The sequence below is a fragment of the Mytilus galloprovincialis genome, chromosome 4 (genome assembly GCF_965363235.1).
Source record: "Mytilus galloprovincialis chromosome 4, xbMytGall1.hap1.1, whole genome shotgun sequence".
NCBI lineage: Eukaryota > Metazoa > Mollusca > Bivalvia > Mytilida > Mytilidae > Mytilus > Mytilus galloprovincialis.
The window spans coordinates 30,083,961-30,108,592 of record NC_134841.1 but is presented as its reverse complement, the minus strand read 5'-3'; the positions used below and the strand labels follow the sequence as shown (position 1 = coordinate 30,108,592).

Genomic DNA, 24,632 nt, shown 5'->3' with positions numbered 1-24,632 from the left:
TTGAAGAAAAAAAAACCCAATTGCCATATTTCAGAAGTATGGAAATGTTATACAAAAACAAGGTTAACATAGTTTTGCAGTGTTTTTCTTATAACAATGTATTTTGCTGTTGTGACTTTTTTGCAGGTTCGTGAATATATATATGCATCCATAGAGTGTAATGATGATGCTTTGCTATTTTGACTTTTTATTGTGTATTCAGATAGCTCTTAGAGTTACGTCCCTTTTCGTACATCTTTTCCAGTGCCTCTTCAAATTTGTTTACGTTCCCGACGGATTTTCATGCCTTTTTACTTTATTGGGTAAGATTTTTTGATAGAGGCTGTTACTATATTCACATTTTGTTGTTTTAGTTTCAAATTATCAACAGTACACAGCACATTTCGTATAAAAAAAATGGGGCATTGAATTTCAAGTATTGACATGTTTGCGGGACTTTATTATTATTCAATGATTTTTGGAAGCTTTCCTCATTTGTAACTGTAAGTTAATGCATTACGTTTGTCTTTAAGAACCAGAATAATGTTTATTTTAAAAAAAGGCGAAAAAAAATGTAGGTCGTTCTCTTTTTGAGTCAAAACTGCAGAAACATCACTGGAACACCATTGTGAAATACAAAATACAATGCAACAACTGAAACAATACAGCATAATGTCTCTGATGGTATTTTTTTCTTGCCAATTCAAAGCCAAGGAATTTATTTTTATATTGAGGCTGCAAGTGCTATCTGAATTTTCAGCGAAGCAACCTGAATTCTTTTTATATCATTTCCTCTTATGGTACACTTCAGTGTTAAGTATATATTTACATTTTACTATATAATGTCGTGCAATCAGCTATTTCTGGAATCATGTTTTTCTCGGAAAAAGCTCGTCAATTTCTTACGCCTTATGATATTGCTTACCAGTTAGACATGTTAGAAGACTACACTATTAAAGTTTCAACCATTTTCAGAATCGCCATTCTACATGTACATGTAGTGTTTTAACTAAAGTAATGTATTTTGGAGCAACGTCATGTCCTTTTTTTTGACAACATGTCCTTTTTCTTTTGAAAAGTTTTATGCCATGTGCCCTTAAGCATTATCTAGAACGAGATTGTGGTTTTGTTTTTTTGCTGATCGAAGGGTGACAATTCAAGCATTGACTTAAGATGGTTGTATGTAGACAATATTTATCATTTCAGCCTAACTTAAGAGCATATATCAAATCATTCTTAGTGTTGGCCAAATTAGTGTGTTACTTCATGACAACTTGATTAAAGTTGCCAGAAGTAAATTTGTAATCCATTGATTGCATTAAAAACGTCATACATTTCCAAATTGTGTGCCAAACATCATTTATTTCTGTAAATTTTCTTTGTACATGTAGGCCATTTAAATATTTGTGCGATATAGGGATTGGAGTCGCCAATGAAAACTCACCATCTATGAAAGAAATCATGATTCTTATGATAATGACTACAGACGCATGAATACATTGTAGCACATGTACAGCTGACAAAAGAATTGTTGATCCCAAAAAGAAAAAGTATGCATTCCACACACATTAACATACTTTTGGTTAGATCAACTTGATTAATGTATATATTTCCATGTAGTTATTGTTTCAATTTATTTCTTAAAGTTGCTCAACTCTGGGACTATCATACTAATATCATTATATTATGTATATCTTATTTTTGTACCAGCTTAACTTTTTAAAATTTATATATCTTTTTTAATGAGAAAAACTGAATATATGCAACTTTATTCTAGTTTATTTATGTGCTCTATTTGGAATAGTTGACATGTAAAGTGCCCTTTAGGGAAAAAAATAAGTGAGTGAGGTTTGTGCCGATTTTTTTATTAGATTAACCATATTTATCTTTACAGATTAAGGAAAGAGAAATATGTAATATATAAATAATTACTTAATGGCAAATTTTTCACCCAGAACAAGTTAAGAATATACAATGTTATAAGTTCTGAATAGTGGAATGACAGAAAGAGCAAAGGAATAGATAATTTAAATTCCATATTACATATACAAATCATTATTGAACTAGAAGATATATTTTGATAACCAGCTGAACTTTTGAAATAAAATGATATTTATTTGGAATAATTTTACTCACTGTTATTTATTTTATTTTCTAAAATATATCTATAATACTAAAATAACAAGGTCCAATTTTGGTCAGCGTTCATGGGGGTAAAAACGACAAATCAAAGAATTTAACTTTATATATAGCTAATATAGGACAAAGGTGTAGATTAAAAATTACACCACTCCAGACCCTTTTGTTTTCCACATAATTTATATTGCCAATAATTAACAAGTTCGGGGTCATATCAGATACTGATACCAATATTCACCTGTTACCTATTACCTTATCTGTACGTTCTGCATCTGACAGACGCACCACCAAACGGTTTATTTAGGATTTTGCTATATACACAGTCATAATCACAAGGTTGACACTACTTGATTCAATCATTGTTAAATTTTACTCAATAAGACTTTCTAAGATAACAATACGAATACTAAAAATCTGGACTTAAAATAAGGCATATAGGTACAGTTTTCAATTTGTAAGTGGGCATAACGTAAAACAGCGAATCAAAGAATTCAACTTTATTTATAACTAATATAAGACAATGCTGTTGATTAAAAAATACTCCATTCCAGGACCTTTTGTTTTTCAAATAATTAATATTACCAATTATTGATAAGTTCCAGGTCGACAGGTTCAAACAGAAAGATTTGAAAGTAGAGAAAACTGTGTATCTTATATAATCGACATGACTTTATCAGATGACAATACCAATACTAAAATAGAGCTTACGCATAGTTATATATTCAGTCAGGGACCCGTGATATCAGGGGTGTGTCCTAGTATTCTTATTATGCTTATAAACACTTATATACAGGGTTCTCACTAAGGCGAGTCCATGAGACCTGGACTCATAAAAATCTGTCTGGACTCACCATTTTCAAAACTTGTGAGTCGAAAGATGCATCAAAATTGTAAAACGTATCAAATGAGCACATGTATATCATCATTTTATTATAAAAGTTAAAAAAAAAAAACGATGTCATTTCCTTGCTCTATTTTGTCATGGAGACTGAAATTATACCATTTATATCAATAAAATTATATCTTTTCACTGCTGGATTCGCCATCACATGTATATACTAACATAGACACATACATGTAATTTAAGTTTTTATTTAATTTCTAGTAGCAAACTCAAGAAGCCTGATATTAAAAGAATAAATTATATTTTAAGTTCACAGATGATAGATTTATTTGTTTGATTTCTGATGCAAACAAAAATTCATTTCTGTACAAATAAATTGTAAATTTTCACCATTCTGTGTAAACAAAATACTGTCAATTGAAGCTCTTTTGTAAATTTAAACAAGTGTTTTCATCTACCTATGAAATGTATTAACAACATATTCTTATCTGTTGTGATTTGCTGTTGTCCACGATTATAATCAGAACTGTTTATTCTAATTGCAATAGATTATTCTTGTTACACAAATACACATAAATCATGATAAAGTAAATGACATGAAGGGATACTTTTTCTTACAGTAATCCCTATGTTTGTCTCCTCAATCCAAACTTTGTTTAAATCAAAGTAGATCGTGTGGGTACCTAGCCAGTTAAAAATGATAAGAATACTCCACATTTGTCACTATTTAAATTTGTATACTTAGTTGATAGTCCATATGTAGTTTATTCAATGCTAGGCAATTAAAGACATTTGTCATATAAAAATAAGGAAATGAGATATGATTGCCTATGAGATGTATATTCAGAAAAGACCGAATGAGGTAGATATATACATGTATGCAAGTATTGGTATGTTTTGTAGCCTTTTGTAGTAATACAGGGCAATATTTATAGATAGTTCAGTGACAAATATTTAATGCATATATATTCAAGACAAAAATAAATAAGCTATCAAAAGCTTGCAATCACCCTACATGAGGAATAATCAGGCATCAGGTTTAAAGTCTGTGGAAAAAATAAATCTAGAAACATGTTAGAAAACACTTGCGATGATAGATTTTTCAACGAAAAAATTGTTGCTTCATAAAGAAATCGCATATATATATTTATTACTACATTGAAACTGCATTTATGGGGTTAACTAGCCCTGTCTATAATTTGGCAAAAACATCTATTTTCTGAAAGATATCCACCCTGATTTTGGATTAAAGATACAAAAGTACATGGCAGAGATTTTTTGCTTTTAAAAATATAAAAAGTTGAGTAAAACTCTTTGAGGGTAACAGGCTGTTGTGAGGAACAAATTTGATTCTTGAAACTTTTCTTTTCAAGAACATTTTCAAATTTCAAAACAAGTAAGGAGTAATTTTAAGAAAAACAAAAAATTAGAATTATTTATATAAATAGGTCTCTCTGGTGTGTAAAGTCTGTATAGGGGTACCATTTGGGGCTGTTGTAATATTTTAATTGACATCAAAATGGTTCTCTTGCACAAATTGATTCAGTGCTTTTTCAGCTTGTCCAGTCAGTATTGCAGCTTCAAAATAGTATGTGCACATTATGATATAAGACATGAACATACATTGTACTGTATATAGTATGACATGTAACAGCATGAAGATTTCCCTCACAAATAATCACTTTAAAATCAAATGAGAAGGTCAACAAAAAACACATTATAGAATTTGCTCAACGTAGCATATACTCTTATTACACAAAATTAAAAAGAACGCAATAATTCCTTTCAGTTAAAAATCCTTTAAACGGTAAAATATTTTTGTAAGTTTAAAGTGTTCTTTTTCAAAGAAGATTAAACTAACAAAGTTAAATGGTTGAGTATGTATACTTTTAACCTGGCCATTAACATGAGATGTTTAGCATGTTTATGTGACAAAATCTATCAAACTTATTCATACTGTTAATTTTATTATATACATTTTGAAGAGGATTGAAAATCAGTTGGTTGATACATGTAGTTTGAAATATGGACATACATGTATGTAAAATTTTTAATCTTGTCTAAAATGTGGAATCTAGTTTGTTCATGTGTATCTTAACAATATATATTTTTTGCCAAATAGATCTTACTGTTCATCAATTGTAAAAGGAGCTTTTGATTTTGCAATGGTTGGTTGGAAGAAGACCAAGGTGACCATATTTCTATCTAGAAAACTTAAAAAATGAAGATTTATCATTAATTGATTTTTGTTTGTCGTTTCAGGTACATGTGCATTGTTATAACACAAAGAAATATATGGTAGATTGAAGAAGGAAATATAGCAAAAGACAAAACAGTAACAGGGTAAGGTGAACATTTATCCATCTATTATTTTATAGTCACAGAAAAAAGATTTATTGCATGCACTTATATATAAAACCAAGTATCCATTACAATACATACAATTAAAAAGGATATTTTATAATAATTACATGACTGCTTGAAGTTTTGTTTGCATATTTTTAAAATTAAAAAGATTGACATTTAATAAACTATATGCTCAAAATAATGAAAATGTCAGGTGAGATGCATAGGTGAAATATTACTTACTAAATTTTATATTCAAGGGTGATTATGAGAAAAAATATGATTTAACATATGTTATCAGAGAGAGCATCAAAATACAGTAGTGTTCACTCTGGTTTTAGAGAGACTTCTGCATATTTAATTTTTTTTAAACCCAAGACATATATAACTTACTATGTAAATTCTTTTACAAAAGCTAGTAACTTATTGCATTGTCAAAGGTTAATATAGGGATTAAATCTCTTCTAATTAAATCTGTAATGATAAAATCCAATCAGTTAATTAAAGAATGATACAGTAATTTTTTAATCCAATCAGTTTAATTTTGAATAGTGTTCAGGGAACCATAATTGTTTGATTTAAACCACAAGTAACCCTAATACCATTTATTAGAATGACATGACCATATGTCTTCAAATGCCATAAGATATAAACAATATATTTTAATCTTCAGGTTAATGATCCTGCATATACAACATATAAGTTTTGTTGCCATTGTTAGCGCGGAGTGTGTCAGAGTTATTGTGCAGTCACATCAAAGGTATTTATACATGCTTCCTTACTAAATAATGTCGGCTACTCAAAGTTATACATTCAAATTCAATATATACTATTTCATATTGACTTTTACATCGCGATGACCTTGAGGTCATTCCGATGTATTGCTATCACCTAAATTTCCATTATGTAAATTAGTTTTGGGTTTGTAGCCCATCTATAAACATGATAAATACGCGCACATAAACGAGTACAAAATAAAATTCCTTATTGTTTGATATAAATCTTTTTTGTTAACAACGTAAATTAATAATATGAAAATGTTTTGTAGAGAGATATACATATAAAACCTTTAAATAGACTTATTAAGAAGGGATATAGTTACGATACTGTTGTCAGGTCAATCATTAAAGATTGCATATTTTGGCGTTAATATTGATTCACTTATAGGGTCTTTGCATGGGAACTAAACACATTTATTATTAATAAACCAGTTGTTGGCATGACACGGGTTATGTTCTTCTCATATATGTTATAATGGTATGATACTAAACCCCTCATGGGGAGGATTGTGCCTGATATTCATATGATGAAGACATAATTTTTCAATCAGTTTAATTGAGGTTCGGAGCTGGCATGTCAGTTAACTGCTAGTAGTCTGATGTTATTTATGTATTATTGTCATTTTGTTTATTTTCTTTGGTTACATCTTCTGACATCAGACTCGGACTTCTCTTGAACTGAATTTTAATGTACGTATTGTTATGCGTTTACTTTTCTGCATTGGCTAGAGGTATAGGGGGAGGGTTGAGATCTCACAAACATGTTTAACCCCGCCGCATTTTTGCGCCTGTCCCAAGTCAGGAGCCTCTGGCCTTTGTTAGTCTTGTATTATTTTAACTTTTAGTTTCTTGTGTACAATTTGGAGTTTAGTAAGGTGTTCATTATCACTGAACCAGTATATATTTGTTTAGGGGCCAGCTGAAGGACGCCTCCGGGTGCGAGAATTTCTCGTTGCATTGAAGACCTGTTGGTGACCTTCTGCTGTTGTGTGCTCTATGGTCGGGTTGTTGTCTCTTTGGCACATTCCTCATTTCCATTCTCAATTTTATAAGTAAAAAATCATTGATAATATTAATGCACACATACCGACAAATTGTTTTAAAGCATGCTGAAGAACATCTCAAAGAACGTTTTGCGACAATACCTGCAAGGACTGGTTACTCTGTAATTGTTTTTGCTGGAAAATATGAATGCCTACTCGTATTCAATCTTTTAGAAAAATCAAATTTTTACAAAAAGTGTCCACCATGCACTTGCATTGAACTATTATTAGAATAGTAGAATAGAATGATATACATATGGATGGAAATCATATATACATGTAACTGTTATTTTAATATAATATGTAACAACAAATCAGTGTATACTGATTTGTATCACTACAATATAATAGTTATTACAGTAAAGTTGTATTTCCTGTCATTTATTCATCATCCAGTTAAAAATATATCTTTTTACATTACCCTCAGTTTCAGGTAAAGAGATATATGATTTTTTTTCTGAGACAAGTGATTTTGACCATCCACAAGAACTTGTGGTCATCTGATGTTCAGTACTTCAGTATTTATAATTATTATCATTGAAATTTTAGGCACACTTACAGGTTTAGTTACAAATGTGATCTACACTTCTGACAGTGTAGGCTGAAACTTCATAAACTCTTTCATTTGTTTGTACATTATACATTTTTCAGATTTCAGAATTTGCACACAAAGGTTTCATAGACCAAACAAAGTAATATTCTGTTCTACAGATTTCTGGTCTTACAATTGTTTATTTTGTTCTATATAGGAAGGACTATATTTTGTAACTAAACTTATATTATTAACCTTATCTGTTTACTTTATATTTTCATTGGTAGGTTGGTATAAATAAATTGTTTATTTACTATTAAACAAAACTATTTTGTGAATAGAAACTGATATTTTTGGTTTATTCAAAGTTTGATGTCAAAATTAGTTTAAAGGTTTATAAAACTCAAACATGTTCAGTTTATTATTTATTTGGCTTCTGCATGTATATATGTTTTAAATGTTTACAAGATTATGAAATACAGATATGATTTATAGATTATCGTTGATCATCTCAACGAGATTGATTTTCTCGCTTGAGCCGGGACAGCGAAAGCGAGAAAGGCAATTGAGTTGAGATGACCAATGATAATCTGTTTATCGCTATTTTACCAATGAAGATGTTGTCAATTTCATGTCAATTTCGTTAGCAACGCCACATGCCTGCTAAGTTTTTAGCGATAATTTTCCATCTCAAGCGAGTAGCATGATATAAAAAATTATCACAAAAAAAGATCAAAGGAAAAATGCACAAAATAGTGATAATGCTTGTTATCATTTATTGAGTGTAATATCATCAGTTCATAAATACGTTGCCTGTATAAATTTGGCTTTATATAATTACAGTTACTAATCAAATAAAGCGAATTGAAGTTCCTTTCAATCTTTGTTATGTTAATAATGTGTTTACTTTAACTTTATTTATTTTTGTTGAGTTTTACCAAGATATTTAGTTCCAAGAGTTGCAATAAAACCATACATTTTCTCAAATCTTAAAATGTTCTTGGCTTAAATCAGGATAGAAAGGCATGAAGAAACCTTGTAGTTTTTTACTCTTTCTATTTCTATTCCTTGTACAAATATATTTTGAGACAACGTAAAGTTATAATAATAATACATTTATTTATGTATTAATAAAACAAGAATTTAATTGTTAACTGTTCAGTCTTTAATAATTTTCTTTATTTATATCTTCATAACCTTTTCAATTTTCTCACCTTGTAACTTGCTCACATTTAGATAAAACCAATTGCAAAAAATTGGAATGTTAAAATTATGCATCTGGGATTATTTCAATATAATCAGTTGCTATTGAAAATTTATAATTCTATGATGAAGGATAAAAAATAAATGTTAAAAGTACAAATGTATTTCAAAATTTACTCATAACGTCATGAATGTCAAATACTGATAAATGTCTTTGGCTTGTTTAAGTTATTTGTGATAAAGTACCCCCTTTTTGACCCTCAAGTAATGCAAAATTAAATTATCTTTTCAGACTGAAGAGAACAGAAAGAAAATTTGAGAAGATATCATAAAATGAGAAGTTAATTGATATAAACATGGAATTAGGATTTTCACATGGCCCCTTGGCAGGGTCACTACCAAGTTGTAGAATCAAATGTAATGGTGCACGTATCCAGGTTGGTAGTCGTGACTTCACATCTGCCACTGAGGCTCTGCAGGCTTACCTGGACCAATATTCAGGTCTGACCACTCGTATGTCTGTGCCTTATAAACGTGATGTGTCAGATCTACTGGACCCTAAGTCTATACTACACATGACAGCAGACCGATCACTTCAGACGGGTGTAAGGGACACTCAGATTGAAATGAAATTAGCTGATGTAAAGACAAGTATGAACAGTAATTATGATAGAATGGAGAAATCTTCTAAACTGAGAAAAGAAGGTAGGATTATTATAACACTTCTTTACATAAAAAGTCAAGGATATAATATTGTGGAAATAGTACATTCACATAAACATAGCACAAAATCATTATTTTCATAATGAGGGAAAAATTTCAAAGAATTTATGTAAAATGTGTCATAATTTCACAGAAAAATTGTTTAATGTAATAAAACTAATTATACATCAATTCTAATAACTATATGTTGTGTTTGTGGGTAACTTTGGTTAACTGTTGTATACTTACACTCTAACCAAAAGTTTATAAGAATTATAATTATTGAAACAACATTTTCTGTCAGCATTTTCTTTGAATTGATTTTGTATTTTGTGGCATTGGAAATATTCATGTAGTAGATTCTGAGAAAAGGTTCCGGTAATCAATTAAATCGGTATCTTTCAATTGTTATTCAAAGGAATGCTAAACATTAATAATAAAAGTTTTGATACAATTGTTTTTTATGTAGTGAAATATTTAAAAATGCCTGTTAATTTTCATTTGGCTTAGACAATCCAAAAAGGTTGAATACAATATATATATACATTTATAGTGTACTAAGAAATCACTCGAAATGAATTTCAAATATTGGTTTCTGTTTAATTTGGGAGATAAATTTTGAGTAAAAAAATCTGCTATGCACAAATACAGAATGAATTGATTGTGTGGTGGTTTTTGGACATATCATTGTATAATACTTCATATTCATCATGCTGCTATCATTTGCCCAGGCTTCACCCATCAGATAGGTAAGAATCATTGGTGTAGGCTATCTGTGTGTGTGTGTGTTTATAACTACATCAAAACATGGAATGAAATCTGTTACAGAGACAGCACTTAAATTTAGGGGGAAAAACTGATCTATATGATCTTTCTGTTAGTACAAAAAAAAATGTATATTTGATTATCAAGACTTAAAAACAAAGGAAATAGACAAAAACTTTGGGGAAATAGTAGCTGTTGTGATGTATTAAATATGAAGATGATAGAGAAAAATTGTACCCAAATGTAGACCTTTATAGTGATTGAAAAATTTTGAATCATTGTTACAGCTAAAAAAAATGCCAGATTTAAATGAAAAAATATGAATGATTAAATTTTAATATTCTGATCTAAGTCAGGAAGTGCTGTCTTAAATATGATGTCATATCTTGTTTTGTATATTATTTTGAAAAGAAACATATGCTATCTAACTATAGCTGAACTTCTAACAATTTTTGTTCACAGTTCCATGTATATATATTTTACCCTTAATAATGGTTTATTGAAAATGATTTTTCCTTTTGACTGACATTATTGATGTTGTGGAAGATCGAGTTACCTTATTATTTTTTACCTGACTTTATTTTTAGTAGAATAAACACTATATGATATTTGCACTATATTTTGCTACCTTTTAAACCAATTTTCAAATTTTTAACAAGTTATAATATTTTGGATATGATTAAGTATCAAATAGGAAATTACAAGTTTATATTGTAGGAACGGGATTTAGAACATTATTTGATTTATTCTTAAAATTTTAGCAATTAATTTCGATGCTGTTCATTTAGTCTGTTTTTCATCAAGGCAATATATATATATATATATATAGATTGTTTTAACTATTTATCAAACCTCTTGTGATATTAGCTCTTGGTTTTATTCAGAAATTAAAAAGGAAACAGCAATCTTTTAAAACTGAAAAGAGCTTATTTGTCACAATCTTTTGCTTTTGATACTCATTTTAAGCTCACCCGAGCCAGTTGGCCAACAGAGCTACATTTATTGCTCTCAGTTGTTGTCCTTCTCCAAAAATCTTTCTTGCTTTTAAAAACAATTGGACCAATTTCAACTTAAAGTAAGATGAATGATTTATTCCTAAGAAATAGAGTTGATAGTATAAATTTTGTATTTTATTCCTGACAGTCAACTAACATGGCAACTAATAAAATCAGCAAAAATATATGATATTTACAAAAACGCTTATATGATCAAAACCATCAAATGACCATGATGACTGCATATATGAGTTATTGCCTTTTACTTTGGATTTTTATGAGCTTTAAATGCTATTTGGATATTTTCTTGAAAATAATAACTTAAATTCAGAATCTGTAAAAAGTAAACTTGAAATAAGCAAATTGAAATCAACAATATTGTTCTTTGGTCTTTAATATACTGTGATGATTATTTTATAGTGGAGGGTCAATTGAATCTTAGTTCTATAATATTTTTTGATTGAAAAAAAAAAATCCAGGTAAAAATGAATGTAGAATTGCCCTTTTCTGCTAAATGAGCAATTCAGGCTCTAAGGGGCCTTATGTTTTGACTATGGCTTACTAAAGCCAACAACTTTTTTTTTCGTTTTTTTTTAATATCTTAAACTTCTTTACTTTTGACAGATCTAGATGAGTATAAAGTAAAAACAAACTTTCAAATAGGGCAAATGTTGTTTTTTTTAATAATTTAAACTTCCCGATTATGCTGCTTTTATATAGGGAATAAATAATAAAACAAATATACATTGTATCAGTATTATCAGACTTATACTCTACATCTCATTTCACCACAGTTTTATACATTAAAAGAATAATTACAATTTTTCAAGAGGAAAAACTATAAAAGGAATGTTATCATGGCAAGCCTTTTACAAACTTGATATCTTTTAGCTCCAAATGCCACAGCTCTTTGCATATTCTTGACAGAACTATTCCTAACAGTGATTATATGTATTTCAGCTGAGGATGCATTAAACAGATCTGGTGACCTATTAATTCAGATTCAACATGATGAGCTTCGCAAACCTCAAAGTGATATTGATAGTGTTTCTACTGATATGTTGATGACAATGAACCCATCAGCTGGGTACTCAGAACGTAAACATATTTACTCTTATAAAAGACCCAAATCTCAACAGAGGACTATAGACCCTTTAACTAACAGGTCAGACAATGCTAATGATTTCTTCATTAAGAGACCACCACCAAGTAGTTTTAATACTAGAGTTGGTACTATTCCGTTACGTGAACGAAGTCGATCAGTGTCACCCTCATCAACTAGACAAAGTGAAAAACTTTTTAAGAAACCGCAGAAATGGATCAAAGATCCTAATGTTACAGACACTAAATCTCCAAGTTGGATAGATGTTCTGGATATAACAGACCCTTCTGATTCAATGTGGTCTAAACGTGACCTGAGGTCCGGTAGACCTCCACCAAGCTGGGTAAATGGACTAGAAGGCTCTGATATAACAAGTTTAGTGTCACAACCTGTCTATGGTGTTGGTGTTTCTGAACTTTTAGGTAAGGACTCTTTTAAAGATACCTCAGCTCAGGGACTGAGATATGATGATTTGATGAAATCTCCTCGCAAATCCAGACGTGGAAATGATAAATATGACCTAACAAGCCAACTTCCTAGAGAAGTTATGGAGAGTGGTAAAAAATTAAACAGCAGTGATATTTTAGAACAATATTTAGATAATGCAAGTGATAGAAAGTCAGACTCCATTTTGGATTCATTAAAGGGAGATAATCAAGTACCAAGGTACCGGTGTTCCAGTTTAGATACGGAAGCTTTGATAGCAGGAATGTCAGCACCGGCACACAATGAGATTGCAGGGGCAAGTCCTATAACTGGTAAGTTAGCATTTGTTATAATGATATCTATGCTTTATGCTTTGGCTGGATTGTGGTCTCTTTGACGCATTCCCCATTTCCATTCTCAATTTTATATCATCGCAGTGAATAGAAATATTTTTAAAAAAACATAGTTTTGTTTCAATACTTGGATTTTAAAATTGTTTCTATATATGAACAAAAGATGAAATACCTGGTTGTAAAACACTGATTTGAGTCGATCATGTTTTTTAGAATAGCGGTTTTAAACAAGAATTTTAACAAATACTAGAACAACTGGCTACAGTATCAATTTAATTACATAGTTCACACCAAGAAAAGTTATTAAATTGTTTGAGTAATTGAACCAAGATAAATGACACATTATACAAAAATACCTGATAGTTGATTTTGTATCTATAATACAACAATGTAAGCCCGTCTCTTTATAACATCCAGAATTGTCACAATATTAAGCAGAATTGTAAGGTTCCATCATTTTTTCAAATATCTGAAAGCACACAAACATCCTGTTTAAGACTTAATCTAGATGAAGAAATTTTTGAGAAATTGAGAAATGTTCTTTTAATTGTACACAATCCTAATTCATTAATAATTTTAAATTGATAATGTATGTATAAATGAAAATTACCAAAAAGAGCTGTTGTACATTTATTTGTATCTATCATAATTTTGTCTGTGGGTGTACATTTCTCTGTTAATGTAGTTTTATTTAATTATAGGAACCCCTATAAGATCTAGGCGACCATTAAGTCCAGATACAGATATAGTTTTAGATGGTGATAGACCTTGGGAGAAGCAAGTGGCATTGTAAGTGTTTATGTATTACCAGAAAAATTTCTTTAAATTATACTTTAAGTCTAAAAATAGAATACCTTTACATTTAAACCATAGCTTTAAAGGTTATAAAATTAAGCAGATCTCAGAGGTGTGAGTCTGTGAGAGTTATCATTGACTAATAATGATATAATTGATGGCTATATTATGTCCAATATCTACATGTAGCAACACATATTACAAAACTTACATGCATGTTCAGGACAACTATAGTTTATATAGGAACATGCTTGCCTTGTATTTAGCAGACATTTCAAGTCTTATTACTTGCCTACTAGCTTCTTGGGTATCATTTAGTGAAAAAAAATACCACTTAGTAGACCTGTCTTTACTTGTTCCCCAAAATGATAGATGCTTAACAGAGAAGCAAAATACAAATGTAGCAATTTTTGAAGTCATTAGTTTAATCAGGCTCTAGCTAAAAACACTCAATCTCCTGCTCTCATGCTCTCAGATAGAGCACAGAACTTACCCGGTAGTAAACTATCAAGGTGCCTTAGGCAATTATTGTCAACAGCCTTTGGTACATTGTAATTTGCTTAATTTTACCAAGCCTATAAGTGTATATTTATTCTGACTATTCATTAGCTTAGACAGACTAATAAAGTTGCTGTTGCTATATATATGAACCGGTATAAATTTATGTCTTACAGCGTTTAAAAAGTTACAATAAAATATGTAATGAAACATATAGTTTCAAAATACATGTATTAGAGAGTTGTCTTTCTTGGTTTACAGTAAATCACCTGTTTATGTAGATGTATAAGAGATTTGTCTTTCTTGTTTTACAGTAAATCACCTGTTTATGTAGATGTATAAGAGAGTTGTCTTTCTTGTTTTACAGTAAATCACCTGTTTATGTAGATGTATAAGAGAGTTGTCTTTCTTGGTTTACAGTAAATCACCTGTTCATGTATATGTATAAGAGCGTTGTCTTTCTTGGTTTACAGTAAATCACCTGTTCATGTATATGTATAAGAGAGTTGTCTTTCTTGGTTTACAGTAAATCACCTGTTCATGTATATGTATAAGAGCGTTGTCTTTCTTTTTTTTTTCAGTAAATCGCCTGTTTATGTAGATGAAGATACAAGTGATTCTGATGTTAAGGTAGGATTGTTTATTGACAACTTGTTAATTCTTTTGTTTGTGAACATTAATGTTTGTTTAAAAATTGTTTTCTCATTCCAGTATGAAATTTTAGTAATATTTTGTTCTCTATTTTTAAAGGTTTTGAACCAATGTGATATATTTTCATAATAAATACTTTCTTCTAACATAAGACTGAGATAAAATTCTGTTTACCCTTTTTCAATATTTATGAAATGTTTTTTCACAAGTCTTATATTTTAGACATGTATATGTTCCAGACCACACAAGTATTTGGACCGTACATGTACGGTCTGGACCATATACGTATACTCGTACGGTCCGACCATAAGCGTACGGTCGGACCGTATGAGTATACGCGTATGGTCCAGTACGAGCTAACAATACATGTTATTGGATCATATGGGATGAATTTAAACAAATACATATCACAATCTTTCTTTTTAGTTTTACAAATAGTTATTATTACAATTAGATGGATAAAATAAACAAACGAACAATTGAAATCCAATATTTGTTTAATTGTATCTGAATCCTATTTTGGTACTCGCTCAAGGTGACATCTGCTACCACTAGTAATGTAATATTTTTTTTTCATTTACACGTTTGCAGTCATGCATGTTCCGTTGCATTTGCATTTTTTGTAAAGTTGCTAAATATTCTAAAAAATTATCCTCCCACATTATGTTTACTTCCGATATCTTCAATTTCAGTGATCATGATTCAGTTAATGTACATTTGTATTACTGATTGCATGCTAAATACAAGAGATTAACAGAATTAATTAGCGTGAACTTTTTTAATAGTTAGAATATATTTTTATATTTCAATTACAATAGAACTTTTTTATATTAATTTGAGAGTTAGTTTATGTTGATCTGTTATATGCATTTGTATCTAATAAACTTGACCAACTTCTTATAATTAGTCAGACCGTACGCGTACGGTCCCACTGTATGAGTATTTTGAAAAAGTACTCATACGGTCCAGACGATACGCGTACAGTCCAAATACTGATAGGTCTGGAACATATACAGTTTGAATCGGGATATATATTAACTAAATTTTCCTACGTTTCAGCCAGTTAAGATAACTGAAAGAGTTTTTTCTTATATTTAAGGCCCCTACTTACACAGGGAGACATCAGCCTGGTAGCTTAGAGACACTAAAGAACATGTTATATAAACTTCAGTCAGAAGAATCAACTGGCTCTAGAGCAGAAAAGCTACTAGCCGCACAGGTATGTAGAATAAAGTGTTGTAGCCTAAGTGGCCAAGTGTTCTCTGAAGTTCATCTTCTGTATCACTAGTCTGTCATCATTCAACCCTGAGTTTGTTGATTTGAAAATGTGTGTATGTAATTATCATAACAATTTGCTCTTAGGGACTAACTGAGAATCTACTCATATCTGTGATTTGTTACAACTTTGTTCACAGTTGCCATAATAAAAAGTGAATTATTTTCATTAAAAAGTATACAAATACATATACATATGTACAGTCATTTCAACCATTAATGAATTAATTATTTGTATTCTGTAGGAACAACTTAACCTGTCTAATGAAGAACTAGAAGATGCATTAAGAGATTATAACTTTGACGATGAACCAGGTGGCAAGTCTTTGGAGAAGTAAGTAGTTCTGACTAATCAATCAAATGCTTGGAAGCAGTCTTATTTACAAATGCACTAAAGTGAACTTTATATAAGGACATTTTTGTTTCCAACATTTTTTTTGCAATTCGATTTTCATTTTTTTCTTTATTTTTACATATATGCATCACCTTGTCTATATTTTTTATAAAACTTCTTTTTTACACATCTTTGTTATTGTCGTTAAAAGATGAGTTAATGGTTTCTGAACGATATTCCACACATAATTGTTCATGTACACTTTTATCCACTATAAATGAGATTCTTACAGAGGGGTATGTTTATGGATGAACAGAAAATAAAATGGCCATTTCACGATGAACAATCAATAACAAAATAGCATACAAATTTTTTTCACCAATTTGCTGGAAACTTACTAAATGATAAGCTTCAAAATAAAAAAGCATGTGAAATAAAAATCATAAACATTTTGCACAAAAATAACCCCTTACCACTAACATAAATGATTATACAAAAACTCATCTTAGCTGTAAACCCCAATAACTCAGTCCTTCTGTTGATAATTCTCTCTCACTTGCTTGAGGGCTTGAAAAAGAGGGACGAAAGATGCCAGAGGGACAGTCAAACTCATAAATCGAAAATAAACTGACAACGCCATGGCTAAAAATGAAAAAGACAAACAGGCAAACAATAGTAGTCATGACACAACATAGAAAGCTAAAGAATAAGCAAATGAACCCCACCAAAAACTAGGGGTGGTCTCAGGTGCTCCGGAAGGGTAAGCAGATCCTGCTCCACATGTGGCACCTGTCGTGTTGCTCATGTTATAACAAATCCGTTAAATAGTCTAATTCTGTAGGTCACATTCATGAAAACTATGTTTAAAAAGTAATATAAGTCCCAAAATTTTATTCCCTGAAAGAGAGAGGCAATTAGATAGTAGCTAAATTTTAAGGAGATAGGTGAAAACAGAGCTTATTCTGAAAGATTAATGAATCGTTTTTCATTAAGTTAATTATATATTTGTTATTGCTAATGTAGTCATTAAAAGAGCAGTTGCATGTATCCCTGTTATTAGTTATACCTGTTCTAAACTACTACCTGTAGTTATACCCTACCAGTACGAAGTAGCTTAATTTTCATTGACTGTTCAGTTTATTCAAATATGATAACAAATCTTGAATTCAGATAAAATAAATGTTTTTAGTAACAGCCCCAAAATAATGCAAAGAAAAAAACTTATGTTGCTGGGTACAAACCTCAAATTAGTTGAAGTTGATTTGTCAGATAATTTTTGTTGTTACATGTATTCCAAAGTTTATTTTAAAAGAGTAGCATTACATTGATGTATCTTTAGAACATAGTTGAAACCTAAGAAGTCATATCTTTATACCCTTATATTTACATTGTTAATGACTACTGTAATCTTTATCTATCTGTCAGTTAGCAAACACTATGTTTTTTCATCAGCGTCTTACAAAATTCAGATATTTGATGCTGGAAGTATTTACATTTAAAACAGATCTGATTCTATAAAAGACTGGAAAATTTGTTTTTACTTTTGGAAATTAAAATAATTGATTTGTGTGTAAAATCAAAAGGTCAATCACTACTTATCCAGGAACATACAATTTTTGTTATTTCCATCCTACTCAAGTTAATTCATGTACTTTAAACCTCTTCTACCAATATATTCACATAGTTACCTAACTGGGTATTTTTACAGATACATGTAGTACTTATTTCTGTATTAAAAGGTGATGTATCTTTTAGGACAATGTATATAGTGTAGATATATAATCCAGATATTTATGTCTAATTGTATATTGTCTGATTCTTAAAGAGGGGTATTTAAAACAAAGGAATTAATAGCTTGGAACAAGATTTTATATTGTGAAAAGAATGGAAACATCAAAAGTCTTTTTAAATAAATAAAAAAAAAAAATTGTAGCTGGAGTTAGTCAATAATCACTTAGAGGGATGAGAGAGAAAAAAACATATTTACAACATATTTTCTTTTAGGTTATAAGCAGTCAGTATTTTCTTCGCTATTAAAGATTTTGTGACAAAAGGTTATTACTGCATAGAACCTGTCATTTCAAAAATACAGTTTAAAATATTTTTTGATTTCAGAATGTATCATCGTTTAGCCATGGTAATAATATGTTATTTTAAAGGAAGACATTGATTTTGTTAAGAGATTTTGTTTGGCTTTACTAAAATTGTTAACTACATGTATGTGTGAAAAGGTTGTGGAACAGATCGTTAACCCAATTAAAATGAAAGACCCATGAGCTAGATTATCTCCCTTGTCACTGCAGTAAAAGATTTAATCTCAAGGTCAAACTTAAAGATTATTTTGGGGATTGGTTGGCAGTCGGAAACAAACTGGGTTTTTTTTTACCTTAAATTGTCCTCTTCTCATCTCATTAATGTATGATATACTCAGACTGTATCTGTCAACTGTAATGTCTTTTTATTATTTACTATGCGAAATTGCTCTTTTAAATAAATTCAATCTTTTCTCCTCATTACATATTTCTATATACATCTGATGACTGTTTTACCTACATGCATACCAATTAAATTTACAAACAGATTTTTACAGTTATTAGTTCTTTATTTACTTATATAATGCTGATTTATGATTCTTTCACCGTCAAAATGCTAAATGAGAAACAGTATCATGGTATATTTTTATAATTGGTATGACCGTGAAGGTTAAATCTGTTTTATTTGTCCTGAGATAAATTATTTTCATTAATTCAACAAAATAGCTTATATTGGAAATAATTAAAGAATAGCCAAAACCTTATTTTACCTCTGAATTCTTCAATTTAGTCTTGTGAATTTTGTTGGTATATAGTATTCTTTATATGCTGTATTTATAACTAAAGTTTAAACTATCTTACTTCATGACTATGCAACTAATATAAGCTAATTCCCTTGGTTATTTCAATTTTCAAGAATTTTAAGAAGTGTTCAAGGATCCTTACATGAATTTGCCATAGTTGATAAAACATTATTTTGCACATCATCATTTGCACAATGTCATTTTTGCTGTCAGATTCATTTGTAGACCATTTAAAATTTGTTACATCAGATTATATTTGTAAACAACATTAACTAATCTTGTTTCTTTTGCAGGGCTTTGTCACATTTGACAAAATTAAAGACACTTGTAAAAGACGGAAAAACTATGAGAAGTAGGTCACAGTCACCTCATGTTAGACTACAAAGTAGGTCGCCATCACCTCATCATAGACTATCGTCAATATCACCCTCCCGTATTCCACTGACATGATAACCTGTACAGATCACCATTCCATTAAATCAGACTTTTATCAACAACACATGCAGAAAGCATAACAAATATTATTCATTAGCTTATGTTATACTGGAATATCTGAAGTACTACTTAAGATTAGTATAAAGCATTAAAAAATGGTACTTAACATTATATAAGTATCTTAACAAAGCTGTTATATATTCTTGATCCATCTGTACAAAACATAACTACAAACATTCTATTTTTAGCTCACCTGGCCGAAAGGCCAAGTGAGCTTTTCTCATCACTTGACGTCCGTCGTCGTCGTCTGTTGTCGTCCGTCGTCGTCATCCTGCGTTAACTTTTACAAAAATCTTCTCCTCTGAAACTACTGGGCCAAATTTAACCAAACTTGGCTAAAATCATCATTGGGGTATTTAGTTTAAAAAATGTGTCCGGTGACCCGGCCAACCAACCAAGATGGCCACCATGGCTAAAAATAGAACATAGGGGTAAAATGCAGTTTTTGGCTTATAACTCAAAAACCAAAGCATTTAGAGCAAATCTGAAAATGGGGTAATATTGTTAATCAGGTCAAGATCTATCTGCCCTGAAATTTTCAGATGAATCGGACATTTCGTTGTTGGGTTGCTGCCCCTGAAATGGTAATTTTAAGGAAATTTTGCTGTTTTTGGTTATTATCTTGAATATTATTATAGATAGAGATAAACTGTAAACAGCAATAATGTTCAGCAAAGTAAGATCTACAAATAAGTCAACATGACCAAAATGGTCAGTTGACCACTTTAGGAGTTATTGCCCTTTATAGTCAATTTTTAACCATTTTTCGTAAATCTTAGTAATCTTTTAGAAAAATCTTTTTCTCTGAAACTACTGGGCCAAATTTAACCAAACTTGGCCATAATCATCATTGGGGTATGTAGTTTAAAAAATGTGTCCGGTGACCCGCCCAACCAACCAAGATGGCCGCCATGGCTAAAAATAGAACATAGGGGTAAAATGCAGTTTTTGGCTTATAACTCAAAAACCAAAGCATTAAGAGCAAATCTGACAGGAAGTAAAATTGTTGATCAGGTCACGATCTATCTGCCCTGGAATTTTCAGATGAATCGGATAATCGGTTGTTAGATTGCTGCCCCTGAATTGGTAATTTTGAGGAAATTTTGCTGTTTTTTTGTTATTATCTTGAATATTATTATAGATAGAGATAAACTGTAAACAGCAATAATGTACAGCAAAGTAAGAACTAAAAATAAGTCAGTATGACCAAAATAGTCAATTGCCCCCTAAGGAGTTATTGCCCTTCATAGTCAATTTTTAACAATTTTCTTAAAATTTGAAGATTTTCAATAACATTTTCCACAGAAAGTACTGTTATAGATAGAGATAATTGTAAGCAGCAAGAATGTTTAGTAAAGTAAGATCTACAAACACATCACCATCACCAAAACACAATTTTGTCACGGATCCATCTGTGTCCATTGTTTAATATTCACATAGACCAAGGTGAGCGACACAGGCTCTTTAGAGCCTCTAGTTTAATAGCTTATGATAAATTAAATGTTTTTATCATAAAAAACTCCAATTTCTACTTCCTAATGCAGTTTTCTATAGGAAAAAATATAGATTTTATTGGTATCAGGTTTTGTTAGCTCTGCTTGTAAGTACATCTAGTATTTTAAAGCTTTTTAGAGTTTTTATGCTCTGTAAACATATAACATTTTTGTCATGTTCTATCTCGTTCAATTATAGGATAAATGTACTTATAAACAAAGGGTTGTTAACAGGTTTAAGATTTATTAATAAGAGTGTCTACCTCAATATCATAATAGTCCATAAAAAGTATTTATAGCAGCTTCTCATTTATAAGATTCAATATATTGAAAATAATGTAATACAAACTGTTAAAATTTTTAGGTCACTCAGTTGAAAACTCTTAACTTTATTGAATAGATTTTGAGAATTTTCATTCTTGTTACAGATTTTTATATTCCATTTTTGGAATTTCCAATAATGCTCTTTAAACATGTTTTGTTTTTTAGAAAAAAAAGTTCCTATTTAACTTATTTTTAAACTCTTTTTATTTGTCTAAAAGTGCAAAGTGAAATTTGAAAGAGTGAAAAAAATAGCAGTATTAACATTTTTATCATTTTTTCTGTTTTATTTTTATGATGCAGAATTATCTTTGTATTTCTGGTTGTCTTTTTTTTTTTTTTGGATGGAATTTTCTCATTGGTATACTTTCATAATTTTCTTATCTCGACAAAAATAAAAATTACATTTATATTTTAATAACCAAAATCTGTTCATTTAGACCATAACTGGACTTGAAACAAGATGTGGTGGTTTTTTTAAAACTATTTTTCCCAAAATAATAATATCTATTTCTTAATTTTCCATTGCATATTTCATAGTATCATAATTTCAAGAACTTAGAAAAAATTCTACATGACTTCGACTTTGCATATGATTTTTGTTCAAAGTATTTCAATGAGAACGGCTGATTTATTATTTGCTATATTTAGTCAGAATTCCATAGTAAGACAGATTATTGTAATAGGTTCAGTGATAACTGCATTTCATTTTGCTATTTGTGTTATTAATACTATATAGAATCAAGTGATATTTATTTGTTGTTATTTACAATATTTTATCATTAAATTTATATCAAGAAAGTTAGTCTTTATTTTTTTGTACATTCTGTATCTTTATCATAATGGATACATTTAAAGTTCTTGTATATGAGTTTCAAACTTCAGGATTTTAATCAAAGTCTTTTGGTCTGATGTAATGACTTTGAACACACAATCATATTTGATTTATGTCAAACCTTTTGGTGTTGTGATGGAAAATTTAATTGAATTACTTTATTTTCTGTTTGTTTGAATAGTTGGTATTTGCATGATAACCATGAAAAAAAAGGTTTTCCCTTACAAAAAACTCCTGAATTCCAGCAAACAAAAATCAATCCTGAATTGTCAATTTCTGAATCCCAATAAGTGTAAATCCCAAATACCCACAAAAATACATGCCAAATCACTGCATCATCAAAAAATCCTTTTGTCCTTCTTATTCAAACAGGATTTTATTTTCTATAAAGTTGGACCAAGTGAAATTCATGTATATACATTGATTTTATAGTGTATTGTATTTTTGTCCATCTGATGAGTTAAACCTTTTCCAACTGATTTTTATAATTTGTTCTTATGTTATACCACTGTCCCAGGTTAGGGGGAGGTTTTGGATCCTGCTAACATGTTTAACCCCACCACATCATGTATGTATGTGCCTGTCCCAAGTCAGGAGGCTGTAATTCAGTAATTGTCGTTTGTTTATGTGTTACATATTTGTTTTTCGTTCATTTTTAGCTCACCTAGCCCAAAGGACCAAGTGAGCTTTTCTGATCACTTGACTTCCGTCGTCCGTCTTTGTCGTCTGTCGTCGTTAACTTTTACAAAAATCTTCTCCTCTCAAAACTACTGGGCCAAATTTAACCAAACTTGGCCACAATCATCATTGGGGTATCTAGTTTAAAAATGTGTCTGGTGACCAGGCCAACCAACCAAGATGGCCATACAGTTATCTATAATTGTTAATTTCTGTGTCGTGTTGGTCTCTTGTGTAGAGTAGTCTCATTGGCAATCATACCACATCTTCTTTTTTATATTATAAAACCGCACACAAATTTGTGTTTAAATAATGCTATTATGTAGTCAGTGTTGTCGCTGTTGTCCGAAGACACATTTGGTTTCCATACAATAACTTTAGTTAAAATGAATGAATCTCTATGAAATTTTACCTGAAGTTTAATATCACAAAAGGAAGGTTGGGATTGATGTTAGAGGTTATGGTACCAATCTTTCAGGAATAAGAGGCAAGAAAGAAGCATTTTTCTAGTTTCAAGACAATGACTTGTATTCAACTTATGGATTTCTCTGAAATTGTACTACAAGGTTCCATGTAGTATATGTCGATAATTTATTGGAGTGCACTGTTCCTTGTGCATGTAGTTGAGGTCGATAATCTACGACAATTCACTTGTTCTTATTCATGTAGTTTTGATCAATAATATACTGCAGTGTTCTAGCACGAAAATCTACTGCAGTGTATTATCTGTTTTCATGTAGTTTCGGTAGATAATCTACTGTTGTATACTGTTCCTTGTTCATGTACTTTCAATCGATAATTTACAGCAGTGTACTATTTCTTATTAATAAAGTTTGGATCGAAAACCTACTGCAGTGTTCTAGTCCTTGTTCATGTAGTGTTGGTTGATAATATATTGCAGTGAACTATTTCTCATTCATGTAGTTTGGGTCAATAATCTTCTGCAGTGTTCTAGTCTGTTGGTGTAGTTTAGGTCGATAAATTACTGCAGTGATCTAGTCCTTATTCAATTAGTTTTGGTCGATGATTTATTGCAGTGTACTAGTACTCATTCATGTAGTTATGGTCGATAATTTACTGCAGTGAATATTCCTTATTTATATAGTTTGGATCGATAATATATATACTGAAGTAAAATATAACTTGTTCGTTTAGTTCAATAATCTGCCACAGAGCACCATTTTATATTCGTGTAGTTTGGGTCGATAATCAA

General features: G+C 30.3%; 1 protein-coding gene across 3 annotated transcripts; it reads left to right on the top strand.

Annotated features, from left to right (window-relative positions):
• The first annotated feature begins 173 nt into the window (after window positions 1-173).
• LOC143071839 (uncharacterized) lies at window positions 174-22,707 on the top strand. Of its 3 annotated transcripts, XM_076246442.1 has the most exons (11): window positions 174-302; window positions 5,225-5,305; window positions 5,982-6,068; window positions 9,158-9,570; window positions 10,299-10,316; window positions 12,288-13,187; window positions 13,910-13,997; window positions 15,083-15,131; window positions 16,252-16,371; window positions 16,673-16,761; window positions 19,891-22,707. In XM_076246442.1, exons 4-11 carry the CDS (start codon window positions 9,222-9,224, stop codon window positions 20,045-20,047), a joined length of 1,770 nt encoding a protein of 589 aa, XP_076102557.1. In that variant the 5' UTR covers window positions 174-302; window positions 5,225-5,305; window positions 5,982-6,068; window positions 9,158-9,221; the 3' UTR covers window positions 20,048-22,707. The 3 variants fall into 3 exon arrangements, with proteins under 3 accessions (XP_076102557.1, XP_076102559.1, XP_076102560.1); XM_076246444.1 differs by lacking the exon at window positions 5,982-6,068; XM_076246445.1 differs by lacking the exon at window positions 10,299-10,316.
• The last annotated feature ends 1,925 nt before the right edge of the window (window positions 22,708-24,632 follow it).

Coding starts and splice junctions, on each gene's coding strand:
- LOC143071839 (XM_076246444.1), top strand. CDS start 9,222: ATGGAATTAGGATTTTCACATGGCCCCTTGGCAGGGTCACTACCAAGT. Junction 13,188..13,909: donor AGGGGCAAGTCCTATAACTG/GTAAGTTAGCAT, acceptor ATTTAATTATAG/GAACCCCTATAAGATCTAGG. Junction 16,762..19,890: donor GGTGGCAAGTCTTTGGAGAA/GTAAGTAGTTCT, acceptor TTTCTTTTGCAG/GGCTTTGTCACATTTGACAA.